Source organism: Linepithema humile, chromosome 1 (genome assembly GCF_040581485.1).
Source record: "Linepithema humile isolate Giens D197 chromosome 1, Lhum_UNIL_v1.0, whole genome shotgun sequence".
NCBI classification, from domain to species: Eukaryota; Metazoa; Arthropoda; class Insecta; order Hymenoptera; family Formicidae; genus Linepithema; species Linepithema humile.
The window spans coordinates 22,595,752-22,623,073 of NC_090128.1; the positions used below are offsets into that span (position 1 = coordinate 22,595,752).

Genomic DNA, 27,322 nt, shown 5'->3' on the forward strand with positions numbered 1-27,322 from the left:
GACGCGTTCACCGTCGTTGTGGCGGTGACGTCGAATCTTTTGAAAATCACTCTGCTTCTTCGAACATTCGCGAAAACATTGTCGGTCGCGAAGATTGGCAGAATGTATGGTTAAGTAAATATCTATTAGAATCAAGTAAATATTTATTAGAATCAAGTAAATATTTATTAGAATCAAGTAAATATTTATTAGAATCTAGTAAATATTTATTTGAATCAAGTAAATAATTTTCTTTTTCAGTAAATATTTACGGTAGAAATTTGCCAGAGAAACCTACATGTGCAGTATTCAGTAAAGAAGTGCATACTAGTTCGGTAGCAATGCTCGATAAAACTGATAACAATGCAAAACATACAAATTTTAAATGTATTTGTTTTGACTTGTGTTTTTAGATGCAGATGTCCAGCGCATAAAAATCCAGGAGCTACCAATGTACAGAAACATGGGATTGCTCGAAGCACCGCGGCAAACGTTACGCCTAATAAAGAATATGCTTTCGAGGTAAAATTGTGAGAAAAGTTTACACAAAGAAAGAAAAATTATTAAGTCACGTGTATGATAATATGTCGATTACATCGCACACTTTAAAATTATGAAATCGAAGACCTTCCGCGTATTGAGGAGAATTAAGATAAGGATTGTTTTTAAAGTAGCTCTATTCGCTGTCGCATTTTTGAGTTTCTGATAATCTGATAACCTGAATATTGTAATAAACCATATCAGATGCGTGATTTATATAATGCTCTAATAAATTATTTCTATAAACTATTTCTAAAAACATTCACTCATATAAAATAATACGTGTTTTGCAAAAAATATTTTAAGTAATGCCAAAGTGTAAAAAATTAGAAAAAAATGTTAAATATTCCGTAATCGCTTATTTTCTTGTGCTATTTTAAAATATTTAGTAATGTAATAGTAACAATTTTAATTTATATATTATGTTATTTAGTAAAATTTATATAAAATTTTAGATGGCTTGTTCTACGATAAGATATGGAATAGGTGTTACAAGAGAATTGGGGATGGACATACAAAATATGGGAGCAAAGAGAACATGTCTGATGACCGATCCAAATTTGGTAAACTTAGCTCCTGTAAAAGTTGCTATTGTAACGATAGAATCTCGTTAAATATTCATTTTTCGATTATCTTATCTCAATACTTTTATGCACAAAATGATGAGAGGAATCAATGTTTAAAAAAAAATATGTTACTGCTTGTTGCAAATTATCATACTTTTTCTTAAAAATAACTGTGTTTTTTATATACCAATTGATTCCTCTCATTATTTTGTGCAGAAGAGTATATAGTGTTGAGGCAATAGTCTTATCTCACACTGTATTTTGATTTAGATTATTTATATTGTGTAGCGCTTATAACGCACTCTCTTTTAAATGTGAGGAACTAATTTGTAACGCCCTCTCTCTCTCTGAAGGAGCGCGTGTATTGCGTCACGTAAAACGATACCCGTGTAAGCCAACAAATAAAGATTTACAATTACTACAAATTTTACACGAATTCTATCACCAAAAAATACACGGACAAACACGTCCCCCAACATTGGTCCTTCGAGCCGGATACGGAACAAGATTCATCTGGAATCCTCGGACACAGCAGCCGGCGATTCAGGAAGCTAACCTCTATACACGTGGCCGACAAGGAATCAACGCCATATCGAGACAGGCGACGCAGCTTGCCAAGAGGCCACGTATACGCCACGTTGGAACAAAACGTGTACATCAATATTTCAACAAATCTAATATTCACACAGGAATAAACAGGTTTTCCTACATTCATTTAACACAAACAAATACACGCGATGGCCGACATAAATATCCTCACGCGTCGTCGAGGAACCGAAAAGGGGAAATTGACACGATTCAAAACTTATTTAGACGCGTTTCATGCAAATACCGACGATATTCATGAATTACAGTCGCAGATTAACTCAGTCAAAGAGACCTTTTGCGAATTAGAAAAAATACAATTTGATATTGAAGGCATAGATAATTCTGATGCACAGATGATCGAGCGAGATAATTTCGAAACAACATTTCATTCTTTAATAGGACGCGCAAACCGAATTATTTCGATGAGACAATACAATCCTATTCAAAATGTTAACGCAGAAGAAAATCAAAATCCAAATCAACCAACGAGGAAATTCGCGGTAAAATTACCTACGATGAATTTGCCCACATTTGACGGAAGTTATGAGCATTGGCTCAATTTTTATGATAGCTTCACCGCATTAGTTCACGATAATACAACATTGCCCGATATTCAAAAGCTATATTATCTACGTTCGTCCCTAAAGGGCACTGCAGCAGAAGTAATTGACTCGCTCGAATCATCAGCGCAAAATTATCCAGTTGCATGGGATTTGCTGCAAAAACGTTTTAAAAATACAAAACTCATTACGAATCATCATATTCAAGCACTTCTTGATATTCCCACAATTCACAAGGAATCAGGTATTGTTTTACGTAACACAATCGATAACGTTCAAAAACACGTAAGAGCTCTAGAAATCTTAAAGGCTAATTCATGGGATGTAATCATGTTTATTAACTTTTCTAGAAAAACGCGCGTCAGTACTAGACAATGACTATTCACATAAGACGAGCAGCAAATTCCATGGTAACACGAAACCTCACGCGTCAAAGAAAGCCAATAGCGAAATATCATGTATATCCGTTGCAAATGATAAGTGCCCTGTATGCAATGCGTCACATCGTATCTACGAGTGCGCAACTTTTCGCAATCTCTCAGTATCCAATAGAGTTTCTGAAGCTAAAAAACATAAATTATGTTTCAATTGTCTTAGAAATCATAAAGGACAAGCTTGCGCGCTCGGAGGATGTCGAAAATGCAATAAAAAACATAACACGCTGCTGCATGATGGCGATGCGAGCGAGTCGAGTTCTAGCACGACAAATCAGGCAAAAAATAATCGCGCTGAACAAAAACTATCAGAAAATGCTATTTCACAAACACACTGCGTCACCAAATGTCAGTCTGAGGTCTTGTTGTCTACCGCAATACTACATATTCGTGACAGTCGTGGCCTCATGCATGAGTACCGAGCTTTACTCGATTCGGCATCGCAATCAAATTTCATTTCGCGTGCATTATGTAATAAACTGCAACTTCACAGTGAAAGGATTAATGTACCAGTCTCTGGCTTAGCTCAAATCTCCACCAGAGTATCAGAACGAGTGCACACGATCATCAAATCAAGACTAAACGCTTACCAAGTCGAACTACCATACTTCGTCATCGACAAGATCACTGATTCATTACCATCAACAGCGTTACATCTACTATCATTCCAGATTCCAGACGACATTGCATTGGCCGACCCAACATTTGACATACCAGGAAATGTGGATTTACTACTGGGAGCGTCGATCTTCTGGGAGCTTCTCTGTGTCGGACAAATAAGATTCGCAAACAACATGCCTATTTTACAAAAGACAAAATTTGGATGGATTGTATCAGGACCTATATCACCAAAGGCACAATACTCGAGCATCAGTCAAACTGCTTCATTTTGCGTTTTTTCTCCAGAAATCCAGATACAGCAACAGCTCGAACGATTTTGGATGACGGAAGAATGCATCAAATCCAGACATCTCTCCAGCGAAGAACAAGCTTGTGAAGATCACTTCATGCACACCACTATACGAGAAGAAGATGGTAGATTTAACGTAAAAATGCCAATCAAAAGAAGTATTTCTCAACTTGGAGAATCAAAACACGCAGCTGCGCATCGATTACGTTCAATGGAACGAAAATTCATCAAATCTCCTGAATTAAAGCAACAATACGTTATGTTCATCAACGAATACATATCTTTGGGCCATTGCTCAGAGATATCAGCAGAAGATTCAAATTCATTCCTACATTACTTACCACATCATGCTGTAATGAAGGAAAGTAGCAGCACCACAAAGCTAAGAGTAGTTTTTGACGGTTCCAACAAGACGTCTTCTAATGTCTCAATAAATGACATACTGATGGTCGGACCAAATATTCAACCTGATCTTTTTTCCATCGCTCTCGGCTTCAGGGAACATACGTATGTCATCAGTGCCGACATTGCTAAAATGTATCGGCAAGTAAACATTCATGCAGATCAGCGGAATCTACAAGTTATTCTTTGGAGAGAGGATCCAACGGAATCAATGCGCATACTGAGACTAAACACCGTCACATACGGATTAGCCAGTTCATCATATCTAGCAATACGATGTTTAGATCAATTAGCTCGTGAAAATGCAGTCACGTTTCCACAAGCGAGTCGTGTCATACAACAAAATTTTTATGTTGACAATATGTTATGCGGAGCCGATACAATAGAGGAGTTATCTATTATCAAGCGAGAAGTAACACGAATACTTGAAGATGCAAAATTCGAGCTTCGACAGTGGGTGTCAAATGAACCTTCCATCTTATTGGAGTCTGACGATATTTCTCTTGAATCAATATTACCTATTGGAGAAGAAGTGAAAACACTTGGGCTTTTGTGGAATCCTCCAGAAGATGCTCTTCAATATCGGGTCGAAAATTTGGATGTTCCAATACGAGTCTCTAAGAGAATAATTTTATCAACAATCTCACAAATTTTTGATCCTCTCGGCTTAGTAGGCCCTGTCGTGATAAAAGCAAAAATCCTTCTACAACAACTATGGAAGATTCAAGTTCATTGGGATGAATCTCTTCCTCTTGATCTTCATACCACTTGGCTAAAATATATGCAACAGCTTCCTCAATTGAGCACTATCAGCATTCCTCGCCATGCGATGCAAGCCTGTTCAGGACAAATCGAATTACACGGCTTTTGTGATGCATCAGAAGCTGCCTATGGAACTTGTCTTTATATTAAATGTTATCAAAAGGGGAGAAAGCCTACCGTTCGTTTACTCTGTGCTAAGTCTAAAGTAGCACCATTGAAGAGAGTATCCTTACCACGCCTGGAACTATGTGGAGCCTTATTACTTTCACGACTATACAAGAAGGTAACAGATGCATTAACAAAGAAAATAGATTCTACATATCTTTGGTGCAATTCCACTATTACACTTGCCTGGATATCAGGTCAACCTCATCAATGGAAAACTTTTGTTGCAAACCGCATCGCAGAGATACACGAATTAACAAATCAAGCTAAATGGCGACACATAGAATCCAAGCATAATCCAGCGGATATCATTTCTCGAGGCTTAAATCCAGCAGAACTTAAGCAAACCGAACTCTGGTGGAATGGACCTACCTGGCTGCAACAAGACGTCGATGAATGGCCACACGCAGCTGCCGAGGGAGTGACAGAGCTACCAGAAGCTAAAAAACCAACTACCACCTTTATCATTAATATTGGAGAACTTGCAATTTTCGATCGGTATTCATCATTGTCCCGTCTAAAGCGAGTCGTCGCATACATTCTACGATTTAAATATAACGCTCTTAATTCTGAGTCAAGAAAATACGGATCATTAGATGTAGACGAACTTGAAAATTCTATGAACGTTTTATTGAAATACATGCAAGAAAGAGAATTCTCGTTAGAAATCCAGGCATTAAAGTCAAATCGTGAAATTCGTCAAAACAGTCGTTTATATAATTTGTGTGTATTTCTTGATGCTAACGGTCTAATACGCGTGGGCGGGCGATTGCGTAACGCTAATATACCATACTCGCAAAAACATGGAATTGTTATTCCAACAAAACATAAACTAACTGAATTAATCATTAAGGATGAACACTATCGAACATTGCATACAGGTGCACAAGCGCTACTGGCTCACATTCGCACGCGATTTTGGCCTCTATCCGGAAAAACAGCGATACGACGTGTTTTACAAAAATGTATAGTTTGTTTTAGGACACGTCCAATGATAAAAGATCAATTAATGGGAGATCTTCCAGTAGAACGTATAACACCATCTCGAGCGTTTGAAAAGAGTGGTGTTGACTACGCAGGTGCGTTTCGTATAAAAATATCGCGTAACAAAACTGGTAAAGCATATCTCTGCGTTTTCATATGCATGGCTACTAAGGCCGTACATCTAGAATTAGTGAGCGATCTTACGACCACCGCATTTTTAAACTCATTGAAGAGATTTATATCACGAAGAGGAAAACCAAGCGACATATTTTCGGATAATGGTACAAATTTCGTCGGAGCAGACAACGATTTAAAGAAACTTACAAATCTATTGACAAATTCAGGTCACAACCAACAGATTCTTGACTTCACAGCTCAACAATCAATACGTTGGCATTTCATACCTCCTCATTCACCTCATTTTGGAGGACTATGGGAGTCTGCCGTAAAGTCAGCCAAGACTCATATGAAGCGAGTCATCGGAAACGCTTTATTAAGCTTTGAAAAACTCTATACAGTTTTTACCATGATTGAGGCATGTTTAAACTCGAGACCTTTATGCCCAATGTCAGACGATCCATCAGATCTATCATCATTGACACCTGGCCATTTTTTGATCGGCCAATCGTTAATCAATATTCCTGAGCCCGAGGTACAAGAAATCGCTCCAAATCGATTATCACGTTACGAGTATCTTATACAACTTAAACAACATTTTTGGACGCGCTGGAGTAGAGAATATTTGACACAACTCCAACAACGAGTCAAGTGGAACAAACCTAATTCGAATATGGTCTCTCCTGGAACACTGGTATTACTCAAGGATGATAATCTACCACCTTTGCAGTGGCGCATGGGTCGTGTTGTTGAGACACATCCAGGAAAAGACAATTTGGTACGAGTCGTAAGCATAAAAACTTCCAACGGTATCATTAAGCGCTCATTACCAAAGATATGTATTTTGCCTATTGAAGGAGGCAAAATTTAAGTTAAATATATTAGTAATTTACTAACATTGTCTAGTATCGTTTTAAGTTTAGTATCTACGAGTTAGGCCTATTGATGTAATATGAAACATGCATTTTTTCTTTTATCTGACTTATTTTTATCTTAACTTGCGATGCGATAGATTTGAATTGATTTATAACGTAAACTAGTTTTAAGCTACCGATATTTCTGTTGAAAGTCAGAGCTTTCAAGGGGGCCGGTATGTTGAGGCAATAGTCTTATCTCACACTGTATTTTGATTTAGATTATTTATATTGTGTAGCGCTTATAACGCACTCTCTTTTAAATGTGAGGAACTAATTTGTAACGCCCTCTCTCTCTCTGAAGGAGCGCGTGTATTGCGTCACGTAAAACGATACCCGTGTAAGCCAACAAATAAAGATTTACAATTACTACAAATTTTACACGAATTCTATCACCAAAAAATACACGGACAAACACGTCCCCCAACATATAGATAAGATAATTGAAAAATGATTATATTACGAAATATTTCATACTTTATGCAAAATTATGTCAAATTAAAGTATAAAAATTCTCCTAAACTATTCAATTTTTGGCCATTCTACCATTACAACTTCTTACGTCGAATATGGTAAAGAATCGATTTATAAAAAAATTAGAAGAGTTCCATTTAAGAAAACTTGATTGATTTTCAAATCTTTGAAGCATCTCCACCCAAGGTGTAACTAATATCTCTATCTCTTTTTCTTTTATGAAGCAAACAACTTTTGTTTAAAACATTTCTTTTCATTTTTATTTTTTATACATGATTCTGAAAGGTTTTCTCAAACTTCAACAGCGTATTCTAGCGGTCCTGATGAAAACAATTCCTATAAACATATGTCCTGCAATGTTTCTTTTTCAAGATACAATCATTTTTTAATTTTTAATGAAATTTTTAATTTTATTGGAAAGTGCAGTATTAAATCCAAAAAACAATCAAAGTAAATGTTCGAAATGTTCGCCAGCCGCAATTCAGCGCCCAAGAACAGTATTGTCGAGAAAAAAAGGTATCTCGAAAAGAAAGCGTTGTAGGACACGTTCATAAGAACTTTTTTCATCCTTATGACCGCTAGAATACGCTTTTGAAGTTTGAGAAGACCTTTCAGAAACACCTTGTATATTTTGGAGTCTGAATTAAAATGCCGCACCCTATATATGTATATATATTAATAATAAATAAAATTTTATTAACTAAACAACTGCAATAATTGTTCAATAATAAATTCAACAAATCAATAATAGAAATATGTTCCAAGAAATATGTTCCAAGAAATATGTAAGAAAGCAGTAGACCGTTATATTACAACGATCTCGTTTGTCTAATGCAGTGCTCGAAATTGGTTGAACATTTGAGCCGATTTCCGCGGTAAACGCCTCCTTTCCTCTCCTTACCGCGCGCGCCGCAGCCGCTAGGGCCAGCACCGCTGAGCGTTAGGAGCGGCACTATCTGATTATGAGTGGGTTCTTCTCCCTATTTATTAAAATTTAAAAAAATGTATTAAAATTTATTAAAAATAAATTTTTTATTTTTAAATTTAATAAGTGGAAATATTTCAATAGATTTCTACGTCACTCATAAGGTACTAATGCTGACGCGTTTTTTTTTAAGTGGTTTCTATCTACATTATTGCATCAATTGTTCATTCTCATAAAAGGCCAAGAAAATCTAATTAAGAAAATCTCTTTTATATATTTTTTTTAAATTAAGAATTTGTTATTTTTATCTTTAGTGAAATAGGCCTACGGGGGAAACCACTTAAAAAAAAAAGCGTCAGCATTAGTACCTCATAGGTGACATGGAAATCTATTGAAATATTTCCACTTAATAAATTTAAAAATAAAAAATTAATTTTTAATAAATTTTAATACATTTTTTTAAATTTTAATAAATAGGGAGAAGAACCACAGACTTCTATATATTACTAGACTGCTAACTTCCCAAATTTCGCTTATGTGCTATGGCCCCAAAAAGCATGTGTTAAAGTGTCTCATTGTGCACATGCGCAGAAGCAAAAAGATATATATAGTCAATATATTCTCCATAATACGGTTCTTCTAACCTATAATTCTAATCTTTTTACATGAGAAAAGTGATCCGCGATACGTGATAAAAACGTCATAAAAAAAAGTCAACAATGCCATTTAAATGTGCTGTTTTAAATTGCAAAAGCACAGCAGCATACAGAAAGAAAAATGACAAAATCTCTTTCTTTAAGTAAGTATTATTTAATAAAAATATGTGGTAGAATTATATTGTCGTGACACTGCTGTTTTTTGATCATTAAAAGAAATTCTAAATATATTTAGTATCAATGTTAATAAATTGTTAAATAATTTAGATTTCCTATAAGTATACCTTATTTATTGGAACAATGGATAATAGCAATTAATAGAACAAATTGGATACCAACATCATCAAGCCGTATTTGCCAATTTCATTTTACTGATAGTGATTTTGCAAATACATCAAAAGTGAGAAGATTAAAAGCAGATATTATACCCACTCAAAATTTATATGATCAAAGTTCTGATAAAGATTCAAGTAAGTATATCAACAATTGCACATATAAAAATCAGAAAATTATTTAATATATGAATTTTATTTTGATTTATCTAGATTCAAATGAATGTAATAGCGAGAATTTGGATGTCCAAACTTTAAGTGAAACAGATATTACTGCACAATATGATACTGCTGATACAACATACAATACGATACAGCTAGGTACAAAAATAATAAATTATAATATATATTATATAAAAATCAGAAAATTATTTAATATATGAATTTTATTTTGATTTATTTAGATTCAAATGAATGTAATAGCGAGAATCTGGATGTCCAAACTTTAAGTGAAACAGATATTACTGCACAATATGATACTGCTGATACAACATACAATACGATACAGCTAGGTACGAAAATAATAAATTATAATATATATTATATAAAAATCAGAAAATTATTTAATATATGAATTTTATTTTGATTTATTTAGATTCAAATGAATGTAATAGCGAGAATCTGGATGTCCAAACTTTAAGTGAAACAGATATTACTGCACAATATGATACTGCTGATACAACATACAATACAATACAGCTAGGTACGAAAATAATAAATTATAATATATATTATATGAAAATCAGAAAATTATTTAATTACATGATTTCTTACGTAGCGTATATAATTAGATTTCATGATTTTATTATTATGGATTTTATTACTATATATCTTATTAATTTTTGTAATATAAATTATGTCTTATTTTAGGCTTAACAGAATCTCAAAAACGTGAATCTACAAATATATTACAAAGGACAAACATAAAATGTCGTAAACTGGAAGATGAAAATAAAAAGCTGAAAGCAATGATCAGTTCCTTAACACAAGATTATGAAAAACAATTAAACAATCAAGCAGATATGTTTAAAACTTTTATAGAAAAAGAAAAAAAAAATTGGAAAGAAAAGCTTGTTTTCGAAAAAAATAAAATAAAATTATTAAATAGAAAAACAAATAGAAAAGAAATACAAATTGATAACTTGATACATAAATTAAAAGATTCAAAAACAATTAATGATGAAACGTATGATATGTTAAGTTCTGATTTGGGTAAAGTATCTTCTGAAATATTTAAAAATGATCATAAAAATAAAAATAAACAAAAAGGACGACGTTATTCCGAAGATATTAAAAGGTTTGCATTGACCTTACATTATCATTCCCCAAAAGCTTACGGGTATTGTAAGTCAGCATGTGTGTTTTCTTCTATTTCTTTTTTAAAATTCTTTTATGCATTAAGAAGTATACATAAATATAAATTAATTAATTATGTATATGCACACACACATATATATATATATATATACAAATATATATGTATATAAATTAATAGTAGAAAAATATTGGGCTTGTTTGTTTTAGCTGCACTGGGGCAGCTCTGGGTCTGCTCTAAACAAGATAATACAGGACAAACTATTTATCTGTCCTGTATTATCCTGTGTAGAGCAGAACCAGAGCAGCCCCAGTGTAGCTAAAACGAACAAGCCCATTAACTAAGTATACTTATTAATGTATGACCTGATTTATTACTGTATATATTTGCATGTTTTATGTTTGAACATTTATTTATTATTATTAACTTTAACAAAAAAATCATAGGTAACACATGTTCATTTTATATACCAATGTTTAGGGAATGTATATGAAATGATTATGTCCTACCTAGGATATGTTGGACTTATAATTGAATAAATATAATGTATTGCATGACTATTAATAGAACATGTGCTTATAAAGCTGTTCAATTATAACTGCTTATATCCCAGCAAACGAGAATGGATTAAAAGTAAAAAATTTTTAACCAAGAAAAGGAATTCAGAAAGATTGAAAATTTTTACTTTTAATTTATTCTCGTTTGCTGGGATGTTTATATAAACTATAATATATCCTTTTCCTTTTAAAATATTTATTAGTAATTTATTAATACTTCAGCAACAATTTGTCACTTATTAATTATATCTCTGTGCCCTATTACTAAATTTGTCTGTCTGCAAAATCTGTTTTTTTCTTACATTACTTGCAATGTGCAATGCTATTTTTGTTATACATTATTTACGACTTTATCTATTATTATACTTATCATCAAATGTGCAAATATAAAAAATATATTTAATATTATTGTTATGAAAATAGTATTTCTCATAAAACTGATTTTTTAGAATAATTTTCAAATTGCCACATCCATCATCTATGCGAAATTGGATGTCCAATATAAATATAGGACCTGGATTTCAATTGAAAATATTACAAACTCTCAACAAATTAGATGAAAAAGAAAAGGATTGTTGCCTTATATTAGATGCAATGGCAATTAAGCAACAAATCACATGGAGTGGAGAGAAACACAAGTACATAGGATTTTGTGATTACGGTAATGCTGTATCTATAGAAAATGATGATGTAGAAGCAAGGGAAGCTTTAGTATTCTTATTAGTATCGTTAAAAGGAGCATGGAAATGGCCAATTGCATATTTTTTGGTAAATAAAACATCTTCGACAATGCTGTGTCAATTAATAAAAAATGCGTTAATTCTCTGTTGCAAATATAATTTACGTGTACACAGTTTAACATTCGATGGTGATACATGCAATTGTAGTGCAATAAATAAGCTTGGAGCAGAAATATTTGCTGAAGATTATAGACAAATTAAAAATTCATTTCCATGCCCTTCTAATGAAAATAAAAATGTAAAAATCATATTGGATCCATGCCATATGGTTAAATTAGCTAGAAATGCGTTAGCAGATTACAAAGAATTTAAAACTCATGAAGGTTCTATTAAATGGGATTATATTGTGAAGTTACATGCTTTACAAAAGCAATTAACTTTGAAATTAAAAAATCGTTTATCTTCACAATGTATAAATTGGAAACAAAATAAAATGAAAGTGAAGTATGCTGTACATGTTCTGAGTTCATCAGTTGCTAATGCTATAGAATTTTTAGAAGCTGAAGGCTTTCAAGATTTTCGAGATAGTTTTGCAACAGTCAAATTTTTGAGAACAATAGATCGCTTATTCGATATATTAAATTCTAGAAATCCTTTCGGAAAAGGTTTCAAGACACCCATTTTTTCGAAAAATATTGAATATTTAAGACATATTGTTAATGATACAACAAAGTATTTATTTTCTTTAAAAACATCTGATGGTCGATTACTACATCGCACTGCAAGAAAAACATTTATATATGGTTTGTCAATTGCTGCTCAGTCAATTTTGGATATTTCAACAGAAATTTTTAAAAATAATGAATCTTTTAAATATATTTTAAGTTATAAATTTTCACAAGATCATTTAGAAATATTATTTTCTAAGATTCGTGGGCGACACGGTTTTAATAACAATCCTACTTGCCAACAATTTACGTATGCAATGAAACAAATTTTATTACATACTGACATAAAAGCTTCAATAAATTCGAATTGTTTTGAATTTGATGCAGAATATGCCACATCTATATTTCCTTTAATGTGGAAGAAAAAGAAACAGGATAATATGTTTAATGATTTAGAATCTGAAAACGATGACGAATATAATAATGATTTTCATGAAATATCATTGAAAAAGCACGATACTGTTACTGATTATATAATTTATTATATTAGCGGTTACATTGTTAAAAAATTAAAGTATCTTAACTGCAAATCTTGTATTTTAAATTTAAGAAATATAGAATCTGAGCATAATTATGCTCATGAAGAAACATTTTCCACATTTTTAAATTTCTGCAATAATGGTGGATTAGTAAAACCTTCTGCATCAGTTTTTTCTATATGCAAGGAAACTGAAAAACAATTACATATTATAACAGATCATTTCTGTGAAATAAATATAAAAGAAATAGATAAAAAAGTGATAAATAAAGTAAAAAATGTACTTGTTTTTAATAACAAAATATTTCCTAACTTACAATGCGAAGACATAAATTTACTGGAAATGCCTCATAAAATTCAATTAATAATAGCAGTGTGTAATAAATATATCACAATACGGCTGCATTCATATTCAAAATTTTATCAAGAAGAAATTTTAAAACCAATTCGAAAACGCCATCAGCTGACTAAACAAATCTTATTTTTAAGAGAATAATTAATAAAACAGTTAATATTAAAATAATATAATCCCAGATCAATAGAACTTTTTGTTTTTTATTTTGTATATTTGTTTCTGTATTTTTGTTTTTTATTTTTTTATTTTGTAATAATTTTATATTTTTATATGTAATTAATTAAAATAATATAAAAATAAAATATAAATGTAAAATGTGTGTATTTTTTATTTATCCTTAAAATATTTTATATACATATATCAATCATTTTATAATATCATTTAATAAAAATATTAAAAATAATATATTTTATATACAAAAACATTAAACATTAAAAATAATATTTTTTATATACAATTTTAGTGTTATACATTAGTATTTTTATATAAAATGTTTTGCATACTACACATTTTATAAAGCTTGATTCATTTAAATTAACTTAGCTTAATAATATTATTTAATAATATTATTATTTTTTTAATAGATTTCTGTTTTTTGGACGAGATATTAGTTAATTGTATTATGTATGTGTGTTTATATGTGAATGTGTAGCATGTAGGGACATACATCACAAAGCGCATGCGCAGAAAGGAATACTTTATGTATCGTTTCGTACATAAGAAATGAAGACACCTTATACATAAGGAGTTAGCAGTCTAAGTAATATATAGAAGTCTGTGAGAAGAACCCACTCATAATCAGATAGTGCTGCTCCTAACGCTCGGCGGCGCTGGCCCTAGCGGCTGCGGCGCGCGCGGTAAGAAGAGGAAAAGAGGCGTATACCGCGGAAATTGGCTCAAATGTTCAACTAATTCCGAGTACTGGTCTAATGCATAATATATTACATGGTAACGTAAGCGCAAGAAGATCATATCTACTCAATAAATACCTGTGATAGCTAAGAAAGCATATGTATACAATAATTATACAAGATAATACATAAATAGAATAAATGGAAATGTTAATAATAGTAATTATTTCTTACCTGATTTTAAACTCCAGAAAGTATAGATAATATATAAGTAAGCTTCAGAAAGTCTGTACTATTACAGTATTTGCATAAAAATCTTCAAAGTAAAATAAAGCCGCAGATTTATTTTATTTTATAGCTCAGGCTTCTTCTATGTAACTCCCACAGAACAAATTCTAATGGATAGAAAAACAGAATATCAAAAATTGTTGCACATGTGTCTGTATATCTATAAGTAAATTTAACTTTATTTATTGGTCAAGCAACGGTTTGCTGAATTTTTAAAGAAATATGTTTTCATCAATGATAAATAAATCGCAGAACTAATTTATTTCCTAAGACAATTGAATTGACTCGACGAACTGTATTTTTGTAAGAAGGCAATAGACCATTATATTACAACGATTTCGTTTGTCTAATGTATAATATTAAATGGAAACGTAAGCGCAAAAAAATCATATCGACAAATACCTGTAAAAGTTAGGAAAGCATATACAATAATTACAAGATAATACATAAAATAAATGGAAATGTAATGTAACAATAATAACTATGCATTACTTACTTATGTAGCCACTTCTTTATACCAAACACTACTTAAGCAGTTAACCTGGTACACTCTGTCGTCAATATTTACACTCACTGATCAATGAAGTACTGAACATTGATATCCCGAATTCATAGTCGCGACATATAGATCTACTTATATCGATAATCTCGATGATAACTAAATCCATAATGTACATTTACACGAACTTACTGCAAACTACATTACCGGCTGTCGAAGTGACGACAATATTATTGTGAAAGTTTCAAATCTGTACTAATTATTGATTCAATGATCTTCAATGATCTCTGCCCTGTGGGGACCTATGGCGGACCGCTTCGACATTTGTGAATGCATGAGGATGGAGGACGATGTAAGTAACTCCTTTAATATTGTTAATATTTTATTAACAAATAAAATTAATACAATAAAATTGCAGATACTAATGATGAACGAAGAATCTCTCCTCAACGGCGATGTCGACGTCAACGTCGATTTAATCGCCGCCCGTTCCGTCGCCGCCCGTTCCGTCGCCGCCCGTTCCGTCGCCGCTCGTTCCGTTGCCGTTCGGAACGTGGCCGCCGGTTTCATCGCCGCCGGTCCCGTTGCCGCTGATTCTGTCGCCGCTGGTTCCGTCGCCGCCGGTTCCGTCGCCGCCGGTCCCGTCGCCGCCGGTCCCGTCGCCGCTGGTTCAATATCATCGAAACAAAACAGACAAGGTAACATAATTTTAATCCATTAAAGATTGTACCATATATTAGTACTTAAATAGTGTATAACTATTAGTACTTACGTACTGCATATTTTCCTACACACTATTTTTTAGTACTTACGTAGAATATATTTTTCTTTGTACTATTATAAAAACACATATGTAATTAAATTAATTTTAATAATTACAGATTATAGACCGAGAGGTAGAGCCGCAGGAGCTCGCCGACAGCAGGAAAGATTTATGCAATTTTTATATCAGCTATCCATGGCACCACATCACTGGGGCAGACACAGGAGAAGAGGCAGAGAAAGAAGGTAAGAAAGCATTAAAAAATTTCTAAAAATTACAAGTTATAGTTACATGTATAGTTATTACATTTATTTTACAAAAACAATTAGGTATTATTAAGTCATGGTGTTCAAGCGGCTCGTCGCATTGCTCAAGAAAAAGTTTTTTTTAGTTATTTTCTAATATTACCAATAAAACATCTGTTTCACAGAATGTAAGTGTGATGTGACAAAATACTTGTGTTAGAATGCGAAATAATTTAGTTACTATGTAATTAGGTTAATATTAATGCACAAAATTAATTATGTGACAAAATTGAGATTATTTTTCAATTATTTTTGCACATTTTGGATGTAACATTTATATTAAGTCAGTTGTATATTAACTAAATTATCTTACATTCCAACACAAGTATTTTGTATCACACTTACATTCTGTGAAACAGATGTTTTATTTCGAATATTCAAACTAAACTATTTTTTGTTGTAACATGTCTTCGGTTTGACTGCCCCATTGATATAAAGCCGTGGATAGCTGATATAAAATATCTTTGGTTTGATATTACAGTTTTGTTAAAATTTTTACAAAATATACGAAATAAAACTATAATATCAAATCAAAGACATGTTAAGCATAAAATAATTTAGTTAAAACATTCGAAACGACACTTATTATGTTTTATTTAGCGTAATTGTGATATCAAACGCAATACTTATGTTTTATTTCAAATATTCAAATTAAACTATTTTTAGTTGTAACGTGTCTTTGATTTAACTGCCCCATTCATATGAAGTTATGGATAGCTGATATGAAATATCTTTGGCTTCATATCACGGTTATGTTAAAATTTTTACAAAATATGCGAAAAAAACTATGATATGATATCAAAGACATGTTAAACATAAAATAATGTAGTTAGAACATTCAAATGACACTAATTATGTTTCATCTAGCGTAATTGTGATATCAAACGCAATACTTATGTTATTTGTTATTTTTTAATATTATCAATGAAACATCTGTTTCACATGACTTAAATGCTATATAAAACACAAGACGTGTTATAATGTAAAATAGTTTAGTTAATATGTAATTAAGTTAATATAAAAATGTACAGAAATGTACAAAATTAATTATGTGACAAAATTTAAATTATTTTTCTACATTTTGAATGTAACATTTATATTAACTTAATAACATATTAATTAAATTATTTAAATTATAAGTTTTGCGACTGGATTGATGTCAACGTCGATGAGATGTTCTTCGTTTATTAATACTAATAAAATTCTATTATATGGCAGTTTATTTGTTAATAAAATATTAACAAGATTAAAGGATATAATTTTTTTTTTTCATACTTTTCAGAAGTTTTTTTTAATACTTTTCGAGTTATTTTATATCTTAATCTGACATATTTCAATATAAAATTTAAATTAAAATATTTCTAAAAATATTAAGTTCTGGATAATCTTACCGTAATACTTTTATGATTAGAATAATGAGAATCAAGTGGTATAAAAAAAACGCATAATTGTTAAAAAAGTACATTGTAAATTGCATACTTTTTCTTCAAATAATGGGTTTTTTACACGTATTGATTTGTTTTATTATTCTGTGCATAAAAATATTACGGTAAGATTATCGATAACTAAATATTTTAAAAGATTTTAGATTTTATATCAAAATATGTCATATTTCTCTCTCTCTCTCTCTCTCTCTCTCTCTCTCTCTTTCTCTCTCTCTCTCTCTCTCTTTCGTGTTTGCAAAATTTTCGTAGTGCAACTTGGGGAAGTCGAATTTGTCGAACCTTGACACCTAGTGCAAGGAATTCCCGTAGCGCAACTCGGGGAAGTCGAATTCGTCGACCCTTTGCACCTAGTGTGAAAAATTCCTGTAGCGCAATTCGCGAAAGTCGAATTCGTCGAACCTTGACACCTGGTGTGAGGAATTTTTGTAGCGCAACTCGGGGAAATTAAATTCGACGACCCTTGGCACCAGATGCGAAAAATTCTCGTAGCGCAACTCGCAAAAGTCGAATTCGTCGAACCTTGACACCTGGTGCAAGGAATTCCCGTAGCGCAACTCGGGGAAGTCGAATTCGTCGACGCTTTGCACCTAGTGCGAAAAATTCCTGTAGCGCAACTCGCGAAAGTCAAATTCGTCGAACCTTGACACCTGGTGCAAGGAATTCCCGTAGCGCAACTCGGGGAAATCGAATTCGTCGACCCTTTGCACCTAGTGCGAAAAATTCCTGTAGCGCAACTCGCGAAAGTTGAATTCGTCGACCCTTGACACCTGGTGCGAGGAATTCCCGTAGCCCAACTCGGGGAAGTCGAAATCGTCGACTCTTGGCACCTGGTGCGAGAAATTCCCGTAAATTTTAATGATAATGATAATACTTTGGGCCCCGTAAATTCTTCATTCGTCCCTGCGGACAGAGGAGAAGAATAAGGAGACGACGTTTCTTAATTTTTTGCATTACCAACATCACTTTTTGACCGCTTGTATCTCTGAAACGGCTGGACCAATTTAAATTTTTTTTGGCTTAAATTAGTCGTGGCGATGCCGCCTTTAAGGATATACTATGTGTTTTTATAAAATTTTTTATATTTTAGTTGCTACAAACCCCCGAAAAGTCGACTTTGTGCGCGCAAAGTAAGAGACTTAGGGCGGTATTCATAGTCCGTTCTTATATTCAAGATCGTCTTAAGCACGAACTTATATTCGCTCTCTTCGTCAGACACAATCTATGTGTGACGAAGAGAGCGAATATAAGTCCGTGCTTAAGACGATTTTAAATATAAGAACGGACTATGAATACCGCCCTTATAGCGTTTTCGAATAAACGGGGTTTGAACGATCTAGGGTTGATCAATCACTATTTTACTATAAATGCAAGTCTTTCATTGGTGGAGAGGTTGCAATGACGTCATTAACCAATCTTGGGTCGTTCAAATCCTGTATAATCGAAAACGCTATTAGTAGTGTCATTTTCTGAACTTTGCCAGAGATTCTTTTCCTGACTTAGTAGTGTCGTTTTTTGAACTTGGCCGGAGACACTACCGCGTCGACTACCTGGGGTAGACTACAATGAAACGCCTCAGATGCTACCTGGGGTATATCATATTAAGAATTTCTTTCACTCACGGCAAGGGAAGGTTTGGTGGGGTTGTTTACATACGCTCTGTAGCCTACGTGCTCTATGTCCTCTCTCCTTCACTTCCACGCTTTCTCTCTCGCACGCGTTATCGGCACGCACATTCCTTTCCCCTACTCCTAAATCACACTTGAATCCTTCGACACGACCAGTGATGCCAATTCGAGCTCGCTGGTACCAGAGAGAAGCCTGAGAGACGCCACGGCCAGGTTTTACGTGATCCGCGAAAGCGATACGCCACCTGTGGACCTAAAATGTGGACATTGGAACTACGTAGCCATGTGCACAATTTTTGGTTTCGTTCCGTGCTATGTCCACGAAGGATCGATAATACAGAGTAATGTGCACATTGATGTATATATAACCTTTTCAAAAAAAAAGGTAAAGAAAAAGGCGCCAAGTACACGCTCTTGTCACAACCAAAACAAAATAGTATTGTTTTACATTTAAAAAAAATTGCCGTATATATTAAACCTATCAAAAAACCAGTCGTATATATTACCCTTTCAAAAAAAGCTGTCGTACATATTAAAACCTTTCAACAAGTAATGCTGTTGTGTATATTAAAACTATAAAAAAATATGATATCAGGAAATGACGCCAAGTGGGATTAAAGAACTATGAAAAAAGTTGTAGACTATTTCTAAAAACTCATCAACTAAACTATTTCATAAAACTCTTCTATAAAACTTTTGTACATAAAGCTGTCGTATATATTAAATAAAAAATCTAAAAAAATGCTGTCGTACATATATTATTATATTGCATACTATATTTCACCATATTTTACATATACTATACTATATGTATTATATATATTATTACATATACTATACGATATATATTATTTATAATATTACATATACTATGTATATTATAAAAAATTAAACTCATAAATAAAAAAAATAAAAAAAATATTAAAAAAATAAAAATATTTTACCAAAAAAAATTTTAAAATATTAAAAAAATTTAATTAAAATAAAAAAATATTTATTAAAAAACGCAAAAAAACTTGGCGTTGCTACAGTAAACTACATGTTAACTTACATGATGTCAACTTATTACATTATGTCAATTAATCGTCAATTGTTATATTATTACTAATTTTTTTGCTTTATAATATTTTGAGGTGTAGCAACGCCAAGTTTTTTTGCGTTTTTTAATAAATATTTTTTTATTTTAATTAAATTTTTTTAATATTTTAAAATTTTTTTGGTAAAATATTTTTATTTTTTTAATATTTTTTTTATTTTTTTATTTATGAGTTTAATTTTTTATAATATACATAGTATATGTAATATTATAAATAATATATATCGTATAGTATATGTAATAATATATATAATACATATAGTATAGTATATGTAAAATATGGTGAAATATAGTATGCAATATAATAATATATGTACGACAGCATTTTTTAGATTTTTTATTTAATATATACGACAGCTTTATGTACAAAAGTTTTATAGAAGAGTTTTATGAAATAGTTTAGTTGATGAGTTTTTAGAAATAGTCTACAACTTTTTTCATAGTTCTTTAATCCCACTTGGCGTCATTTCCTGATATCATATTTTTTTATAGTTTTAATATACACAACAGCATTACTTGTTGAAAGGTTTTAATATGTACGACAGCTTTTTTTGAAAGGGTAATATATACGACTGGTTTTTTGATAGGTTTAATATATACGGCAATTTTTTTTAAATGTAAAACAATACTATTTTGTTTTGGTTGTGACAAGAGCGTGTACTTGGCGCCTTTTTCTTTACCTTTTTTTTTGAAAAGGTTATTTTTTGAGATATTATTTCTTTTTTTTTAGTAATTTGTTTTGATTGTGACAAGAGCGTGTACTTGGCACCTTTATTTTACCTTTTTTTTTAAAAAAAGGTAATTGATAGATATTTTTTTTTTAATGATATATATACGACTGTTTTTTAAAGCTAAAATAATGAAATACTAGGTGCGCAATTAAGTTTCCGGGTTTTTTTTTATCAATGCAAAATGGAAAATTTCAAGAGAAATACAAAAAACGGTTTATTCAAAGTATCGTCCCTCGCTAGCTACACATTTTTGCCATCTCTCTGGCAATACATGAATACCGCGACGATAAAACGACGCGTCTTTGCATCGAAACCATTTATCCAATCAGTTTTGCACTTCTTCGAAATTGGCCAAGTGTAGCCCAGCTAAGCCATGTGCCATCGACCGGAACAAGTGATAATTGGAAGGGGCCAGGTCTGGTGAATACAGCGGGTGCGGTAGCAGATCCCATTTCAGCGTTTTGATGGTGTCCTGGACGATGGAAGTGCGATGGCACGGAACGTTGTCGTGCTGCAATATCACTCGTTCGTGTCTCGTGTCCCATTCTGGCCGTTTTTCGAGCAATGCATGGTTCAAATTTATCAGTTGTTGTTGTCTTGTGTTTGCGTATCATTTTCATCCAATAACGCTTGCAGATCGGCGTCCTCAAATGTTTTTGGTCTTCCGGAGCGCTCCTTGTCCTCAGTGTCGAAATCGCCATTTCTAAAGCGTTTAAACCAATCTTCACAAGTAGTTTTCGATTGTGCATGTTCGCCGTAGGCTTTCTCAAGCAAACGGCGTGCTTCAGCTGCATTTTCTTTCAAGTTGAAGCAGAAAAGCAAAGCTTCCCGCAAATGCTGTTTATTTGGCACAAAACTCGACATCTTTATTGTTAGAAAAAATATTTTTGCGTTGCAATATGTGTTGGTATTATGACTGGTTATTGTTGACAGATGTCCAAGTTAATAAAAAAACACAACTTTAGACATGTATATCGACTACATGTATCGTTAGCGCCATTCATGTGTGAAACCCGGAAACTTAGTTGCGCACCTAGTATCAGTTAGATTTTGCTAAAGACGGCCCATTATCACCCCAGTCGTACTTTCAGTATACAGCATACGACGGTCCTCTTTAATTAATTAAGTTATAGAAATACAAAATTCTATAAGTATCATATTGTTTCTAGGCCATTGTGTTTTTCTAATTGAAGCATCATCAGCTTCAATCCAATCATTTTCTTCTCTATGCAGGGTGTCCCATTTAACTTGAGACAACTAAATATTTCGAAAAATAAGCATTGTACGAAAAAATGTCCCAAATAAACTTTTAATATTATCAAGGGGGACGTCTGGCTGTATAAAAATTAACCCGCCCCCACCGCCCCTTGGGGGTGGGGCGGGTGGCAACTTTGAAATTTTAAATGGGAACCCCCATTTTTTATTACAGATTCGGATTCCTTGGAAAAAAATACGTAAGTTTTGTCCGAGACATTTTTTCGAATCGTGATAGATGGCGCTGTAATCAGTGAAAATTAGTTTTTGCCATTTTCTCTCACCATCGGGGTGCTTTATTTCGGTGAGTCCCCTCGCCTGTCACTATTCAATTCCAATAAATGCTCGAAATGATGACTTTCCATTTCGATGCATTTATTAACTCGAGCTTGGAATGCTTGTACACATGTAGAAAGTGTATCTGGCGTTATTTGTGCGCAAGCATATCTAATACGTTCCACCATGTTTTCTCGAGTATTTGGTATTTTTGTATACTCTTTTTCTTTAAGGTAACATAAAATTATTTCAACTTTCAAAATTATTTCAACTTTCTTCTCTAAAGATAAATAATCCATTATTTATTTGCTGAAATAAAGAACGCATCCGTAAAAAAACAAGTAGCTAGCGTACCAAAACTATGAGGCATCTACATATGTAGTAAATTTCTGAAATACTGAAAATACTGAAAAGGAGAAACAAAATAAATGAAAGAAATTAAGTCAGAACAATTCTTCAATAACTGGATTCTTTAAATTTCAAGTCAAGTAAATTTCAGTAATACGTACGCTAGCTACTTGTTTTTTTACGGACGCGTTCTTTATGTCAGCAAATAAATAATGGATTATTTATCTTTAGAGAAGAAAGTTGAAATAATTTTAAAATAATTTTGAAAGTTGAAATAATTTTATGTTACCTTAAAGAAAAAGTGTATACAAAAGTACCAAATACTCGAGAAAACATGGTGGAACGTATTAGATATGCTTGCGCACAAATAACGCCAGATACACTTTCTACATGTGTACAAGCATTCCAAGCTCGAGTTAATAAATGCATCGAAATGGAAAGTCATCATTTCGAGCATTTATTGTAATTGAATAGTGAGAGGCGAGGGGACTCACCGAAATAAAGCACCCCGATGGAGAGAAAATGGCAAAAACTAATTTTCACTGATTACAGCGCCATCTATCACGATTCGAAAAAATGTCTCGGACAAAACTTACGTATTTTTTTCCAAGGAATTCGAATCTGCAATAAAAAATGGAGGTTCCCATTTAAAATTTCAAAGTTGCCACCCGCCCCACCTCCAAGGAGCGGTGGCGGCAGGTTAATTTTTACACAGGCAGACGTCCCCCTTGATAATATTAAAAGTTTATTTGGGACATTTTTTCGTACAATGCTTATTTTTCGAAATATTTAGTTGTCTCAAGTTAAATGGGACACCCTGTATATATTACAACGTTTATAATTATCTATTTCATTTAGTCTCTATTAGGTCCTGACCTATTATCATCTCTTTCAGTTTAATAAATAATTTAATTATAGTTGTTATAAATAGAATTACAAACTCGTATTACATAGTTAAATTAAATTTGCAATTTATAAGTGGCATTCAAAAACGATATTCAAATACATTGAGTACATGAGTTAGATAATTAATTAAATATGTTAGTACGTATTATTCATTTGATTAGTTATTTAAAAACAATATACTACATATATAATTATTTTTAACATGTTCACAATTTATACTGACAATAAGAACAATGAAAAATAGAAACTAGCAGATATTACATTATATTACCACGATTTGGCCGTTCTGCACGTGCGCGACGTCTGTAGCCTGCGTATGGGATATATGTATAGGTACAACGCTTGCGCACAACGCACAGAGTCTGCTCTAGAGTGAGAAACAAATATCATCCGCACCGTAATATTTTTCGAAACTCTCAAGCACAATCAGCAATGTAGGAGTATTACATATATTTTACTTCACACATGTATACCGCTGTGTGGTCAGATTTGATACACAAACAGCAGCAGCAGCAGGAATGGAAGGATTACCGCATATATGCGCAAGTCACATTGTACATGTGAGCTCCGCGCTTCGCATGTACATGGCTTGCGCATGCGTTGCCGGCGATACATGCCGATATGTGTACATCTGAGATACTAGCCATCTATCGGCAAGAATTTATAAAGTACATCCCAGACGACTGAAATAATTTTCATAGTTTTCATGACATTTCGACTTTAGACTTTAATATCTTTATTTATACAGCATATAGAGCAAAAACAAGCATACTTTTATTATATATTTTGGGTATGCGCTATCGATTGAGCCTATTTTTAAATCGATCGGCTCAGGCATTACTGAGATCCGATAATCTCGGCTCGTCTCAACTTTCGGTCTCGCGTAAAGAGACACGGTCGGTCTTGCGCTGCGCGTGAACTTGGCGCGAGACACTGCCGTGTCTCTTGATGTATATAAAATAAATTTTTAGTCTAAACACATGCACATTCATTATTTATTTTTATGTTAAAGCTTTATTTGTAATAAATTGTAAATAAGAATAAAAGTATCACACGTTAAAGCAATCAGGCACAGATTTAATCAAATAATGCTTTTATTAATTAATTTTTTGTTAAGTATAATTAAAAATTATCTGATTTATGTCGTGTTTGATGTCATTTTAATCGCAAAATTCTTATTAATTCATAAAAATTATTTTCAAACCGATAAAATGCGAAATAAAGGTTTTACTTTTCACTTTATAAAATGTTTACATTCGTGACTTGAGGGATGGGGAAGTCCATTGTAAAAGAGTTCGGAACTCTTCTTTGATGATAGGTCATCTCGCTCGCTCTTCACTCGCGGTCTCACTCACGATTCTTCGGCCAGCTTAGACGATAGCAGGAGCGAGCGAGACGATGATGAGTGCGAGCGAGACAATAGCAGGAGCGAGCGAGACGATGATGGGAGCGAGCGAGAGGGAAATAGCAGCGTACAATGAATAGCCAGATCCTCGAGCTTCTTTGCACGCTACTATTTTTATCTCACTTGCTCTTATGATTGTTTCACTCACTCACTCTTATGCTCATCTCGCTCGCTGTCAAGCCCGTCGCTGGCAAGCGGCTGGTGAGAAGACAGTTCATGATAGATAGATAAATGTGATGATAGATAAATTTTTTTAAAGAATATATATTGTATGAGTTAATTATTTTAGAGTTATATATATATAAATTTTTGTTATAGATATTTTTTTTATTTGTTTATGTAATTCTTCGATAATTAATCAAAGGAGTTTGAAATTAAATATTAGGAGTTTTAACTTTATTAATATTAATTATAATGTTTTATTTTTTACCACACACATGAATAAAATCTTTGATAAATATTATAAGATTGCACTCTTTAAATAAAATATTTTTTAAATTTTTATTAATTATTTTATTTTACTAACATTATTAGGATCGCAATCCATTCCATAATATCCATTTTCTTACATATTTTTAAGACAAGTTTTTTTAAGACAAGTATTTTTAAGACAGTCTTATCTTTAATACATTTTATTTACTCATCTATATCTCTTACTATATCTCATCATTTTTCATTATCAAATACTGACATAATAATATTTATTGTTTACATTAATTTTTTATCACCAATACATTTAGATAACAATTTTACTAATAATAGTTAATATCGAAGAATATATTTTAAAAACAATGTGGAAATAATAATTTTCTATTAGCTCTTATTTAATTTATTGAATGTCTGTCTTAACACAATTTTTTATTATTATTATTATTACCATATAATTTAAAAAGACTAAGTAATTTTTTAATATAAATTTATGAATTTATTATAAAACATATCCACAGTAATAATTTCGTTTCAAAATAATTAAAGTCCAAAAAACATTAACGTATTAAACTATTCAAATACCTCAATAAATATTCATCTTATACCTTCAAAAAATAGTTATTTCATATTCCACCATAACAATTAATGCTAATCTTCTAAAATATATTCAAAATTAAAAGCTGAAACAAATTCTGCCAAATAAATTCTAATTTAAAACATCAAAAATATGTACTATTAATAATATCAATACTATATATAAATACTAAATATCTATCAGAAAGAAAGAAAAGGAATCAAAATAAGGATATATTGGATACAGATCAGAGGTTCCGAAATAATAATACAAATACCCAGCTTGGCAAAAAAATGATTTTTAAAGAAATTGCGCTACTTAGAATATAATCAGAAGAAATAAAAAACTTAATAAATTTTTTTTGCGAAGCCGGGCATTAGTCTCATGTAAAGTTTGTGGACAAAATGTTTATTTAGTTTACTGTAACATTAACATGTTTTCATTTATGCTGTAATATGAAAATTTATATTATTTGGAAAGAACATTTTTTTTAAACAAGAAGGCCATTGTTTTACATGTATGTACACATATTTATTTATATTGAGCAGAATTAAACTTTTGAACGTAGAACTTATTTTCAAAAAATGTTTGAAAGGATAAAAATGATGTTTTAATATAAAAAAGAAATTTTATTTATTTTTACTTATATTGCCGTTAATGAGCATGACGTAAAGACCGCAATCACAGTTGAAATAATTGCATAAATCGTAGACTAGCAGGTCTTATCACGGAATTAATAATGAGTCTTAATATGGTCATGCTACGAAATTGTAAAATCATGTATTTTCTTGTTACCAATGATACGAAATAAGATGCAAAATGCAATAATGATTTTAGGAAGTATCTTAATTCTGTAATATGTTTATTAAGTAAGCAAATAATATATTGCCACTTGGTATTCTACAATTAAAAAATATGGTACACATGCGTATCATACACACAGATATACACAGAATACCAAAATCTAATCAAGTAAGATTGTGATTTTTATAAATCACTCGCAATAAAACAGACGTCCTGAGACATAAATATAGAAGAAAAGACGTCAAAAATATAACTGATACTTTCAGTTAAAAGAAGGAAACCTACATCGTAGATTTCCCCGT

General features: G+C 32.0%; 3 protein-coding genes across 3 annotated transcripts; all 3 read left to right on the forward strand.

Moving 5' to 3' along the window:
- The first annotated feature begins 401 nt into the window (after positions 1–401).
- LOC136997508 (uncharacterized) lies at positions 402–7,714 on the forward strand. Its single transcript, XM_067348413.1, has 2 exons — positions 402–501; positions 975–7,714. The coding sequence occupies exon 2, from the start codon at positions 3,075–3,077 to the stop codon at positions 6,876–6,878; it is 3,804 nt and encodes a 1,267-aa protein (XP_067204514.1). The 5' UTR covers positions 402–501; positions 975–3,074; the 3' UTR covers positions 6,879–7,714.
- Positions 7,715–8,831: 1,117 nt separating this feature from the next.
- LOC136997509 (THAP domain-containing protein 5-like) lies at positions 8,832–13,736 on the forward strand. The gene is made up of 6 exons (XM_067348414.1): positions 8,832–9,119; positions 9,244–9,446; positions 9,522–9,629; positions 9,713–9,820; positions 9,904–10,011; positions 10,179–13,736. The coding sequence occupies exons 1-6, from the start codon at positions 9,040–9,042 to the stop codon at positions 10,793–10,795; spliced, it is 1,224 nt and encodes a 407-aa protein (XP_067204515.1). The 5' UTR covers positions 8,832–9,039; the 3' UTR covers positions 10,796–13,736.
- A 706-nt stretch (positions 13,737–14,442) lies between these two features.
- On the forward strand, positions 14,443–17,469 carry LOC136997510 (uncharacterized). Its single transcript, XM_067348415.1, has 4 exons — positions 14,443–15,411; positions 15,478–15,757; positions 15,941–16,067; positions 16,152–17,469. The coding sequence occupies exons 1-4, from the start codon at positions 15,340–15,342 to the stop codon at positions 16,159–16,161; spliced, it is 489 nt and encodes a 162-aa protein (XP_067204516.1). The 5' UTR covers positions 14,443–15,339; the 3' UTR covers positions 16,162–17,469.
- Positions 17,470–27,322: the final 9,853 nt, after the last annotated feature.

Excerpts from the sequence above, each read along its gene's own strand:
- LOC136997508 (XM_067348413.1), top strand. The coding sequence starts at position 3,075 with ATGCATGAGTACCGAGCTTTACTCGATTCGGCATCGCAATCAAATTTC.
- LOC136997509 (XM_067348414.1), top strand. The coding sequence starts at position 9,040 with ATGCCATTTAAATGTGCTGTTTTAAATTGCAAAAGCACAGCAGCATAC. Across the intron at positions 9,447-9,521 it reads AAGTTCTGATAAAGATTCAA|ATTCAAATGAATGTAATAGC; the intron begins GTAAGTATATCA and ends TGATTTATCTAG. Across the intron at positions 9,821-9,903 it reads ATACAATACGATACAGCTAG|ATTCAAATGAATGTAATAGC; the intron begins GTACGAAAATAA and ends TGATTTATTTAG.
- LOC136997510 (XM_067348415.1), top strand. The coding sequence starts at position 15,340 with ATGATCTCTGCCCTGTGGGGACCTATGGCGGACCGCTTCGACATTTGT. Across the intron at positions 15,412-15,477 it reads GCATGAGGATGGAGGACGAT|ATACTAATGATGAACGAAGA; the intron begins GTAAGTAACTCC and ends ATAAAATTGCAG. Across the intron at positions 15,758-15,940 it reads ATCGAAACAAAACAGACAAG|ATTATAGACCGAGAGGTAGA; the intron begins GTAACATAATTT and ends TAATAATTACAG.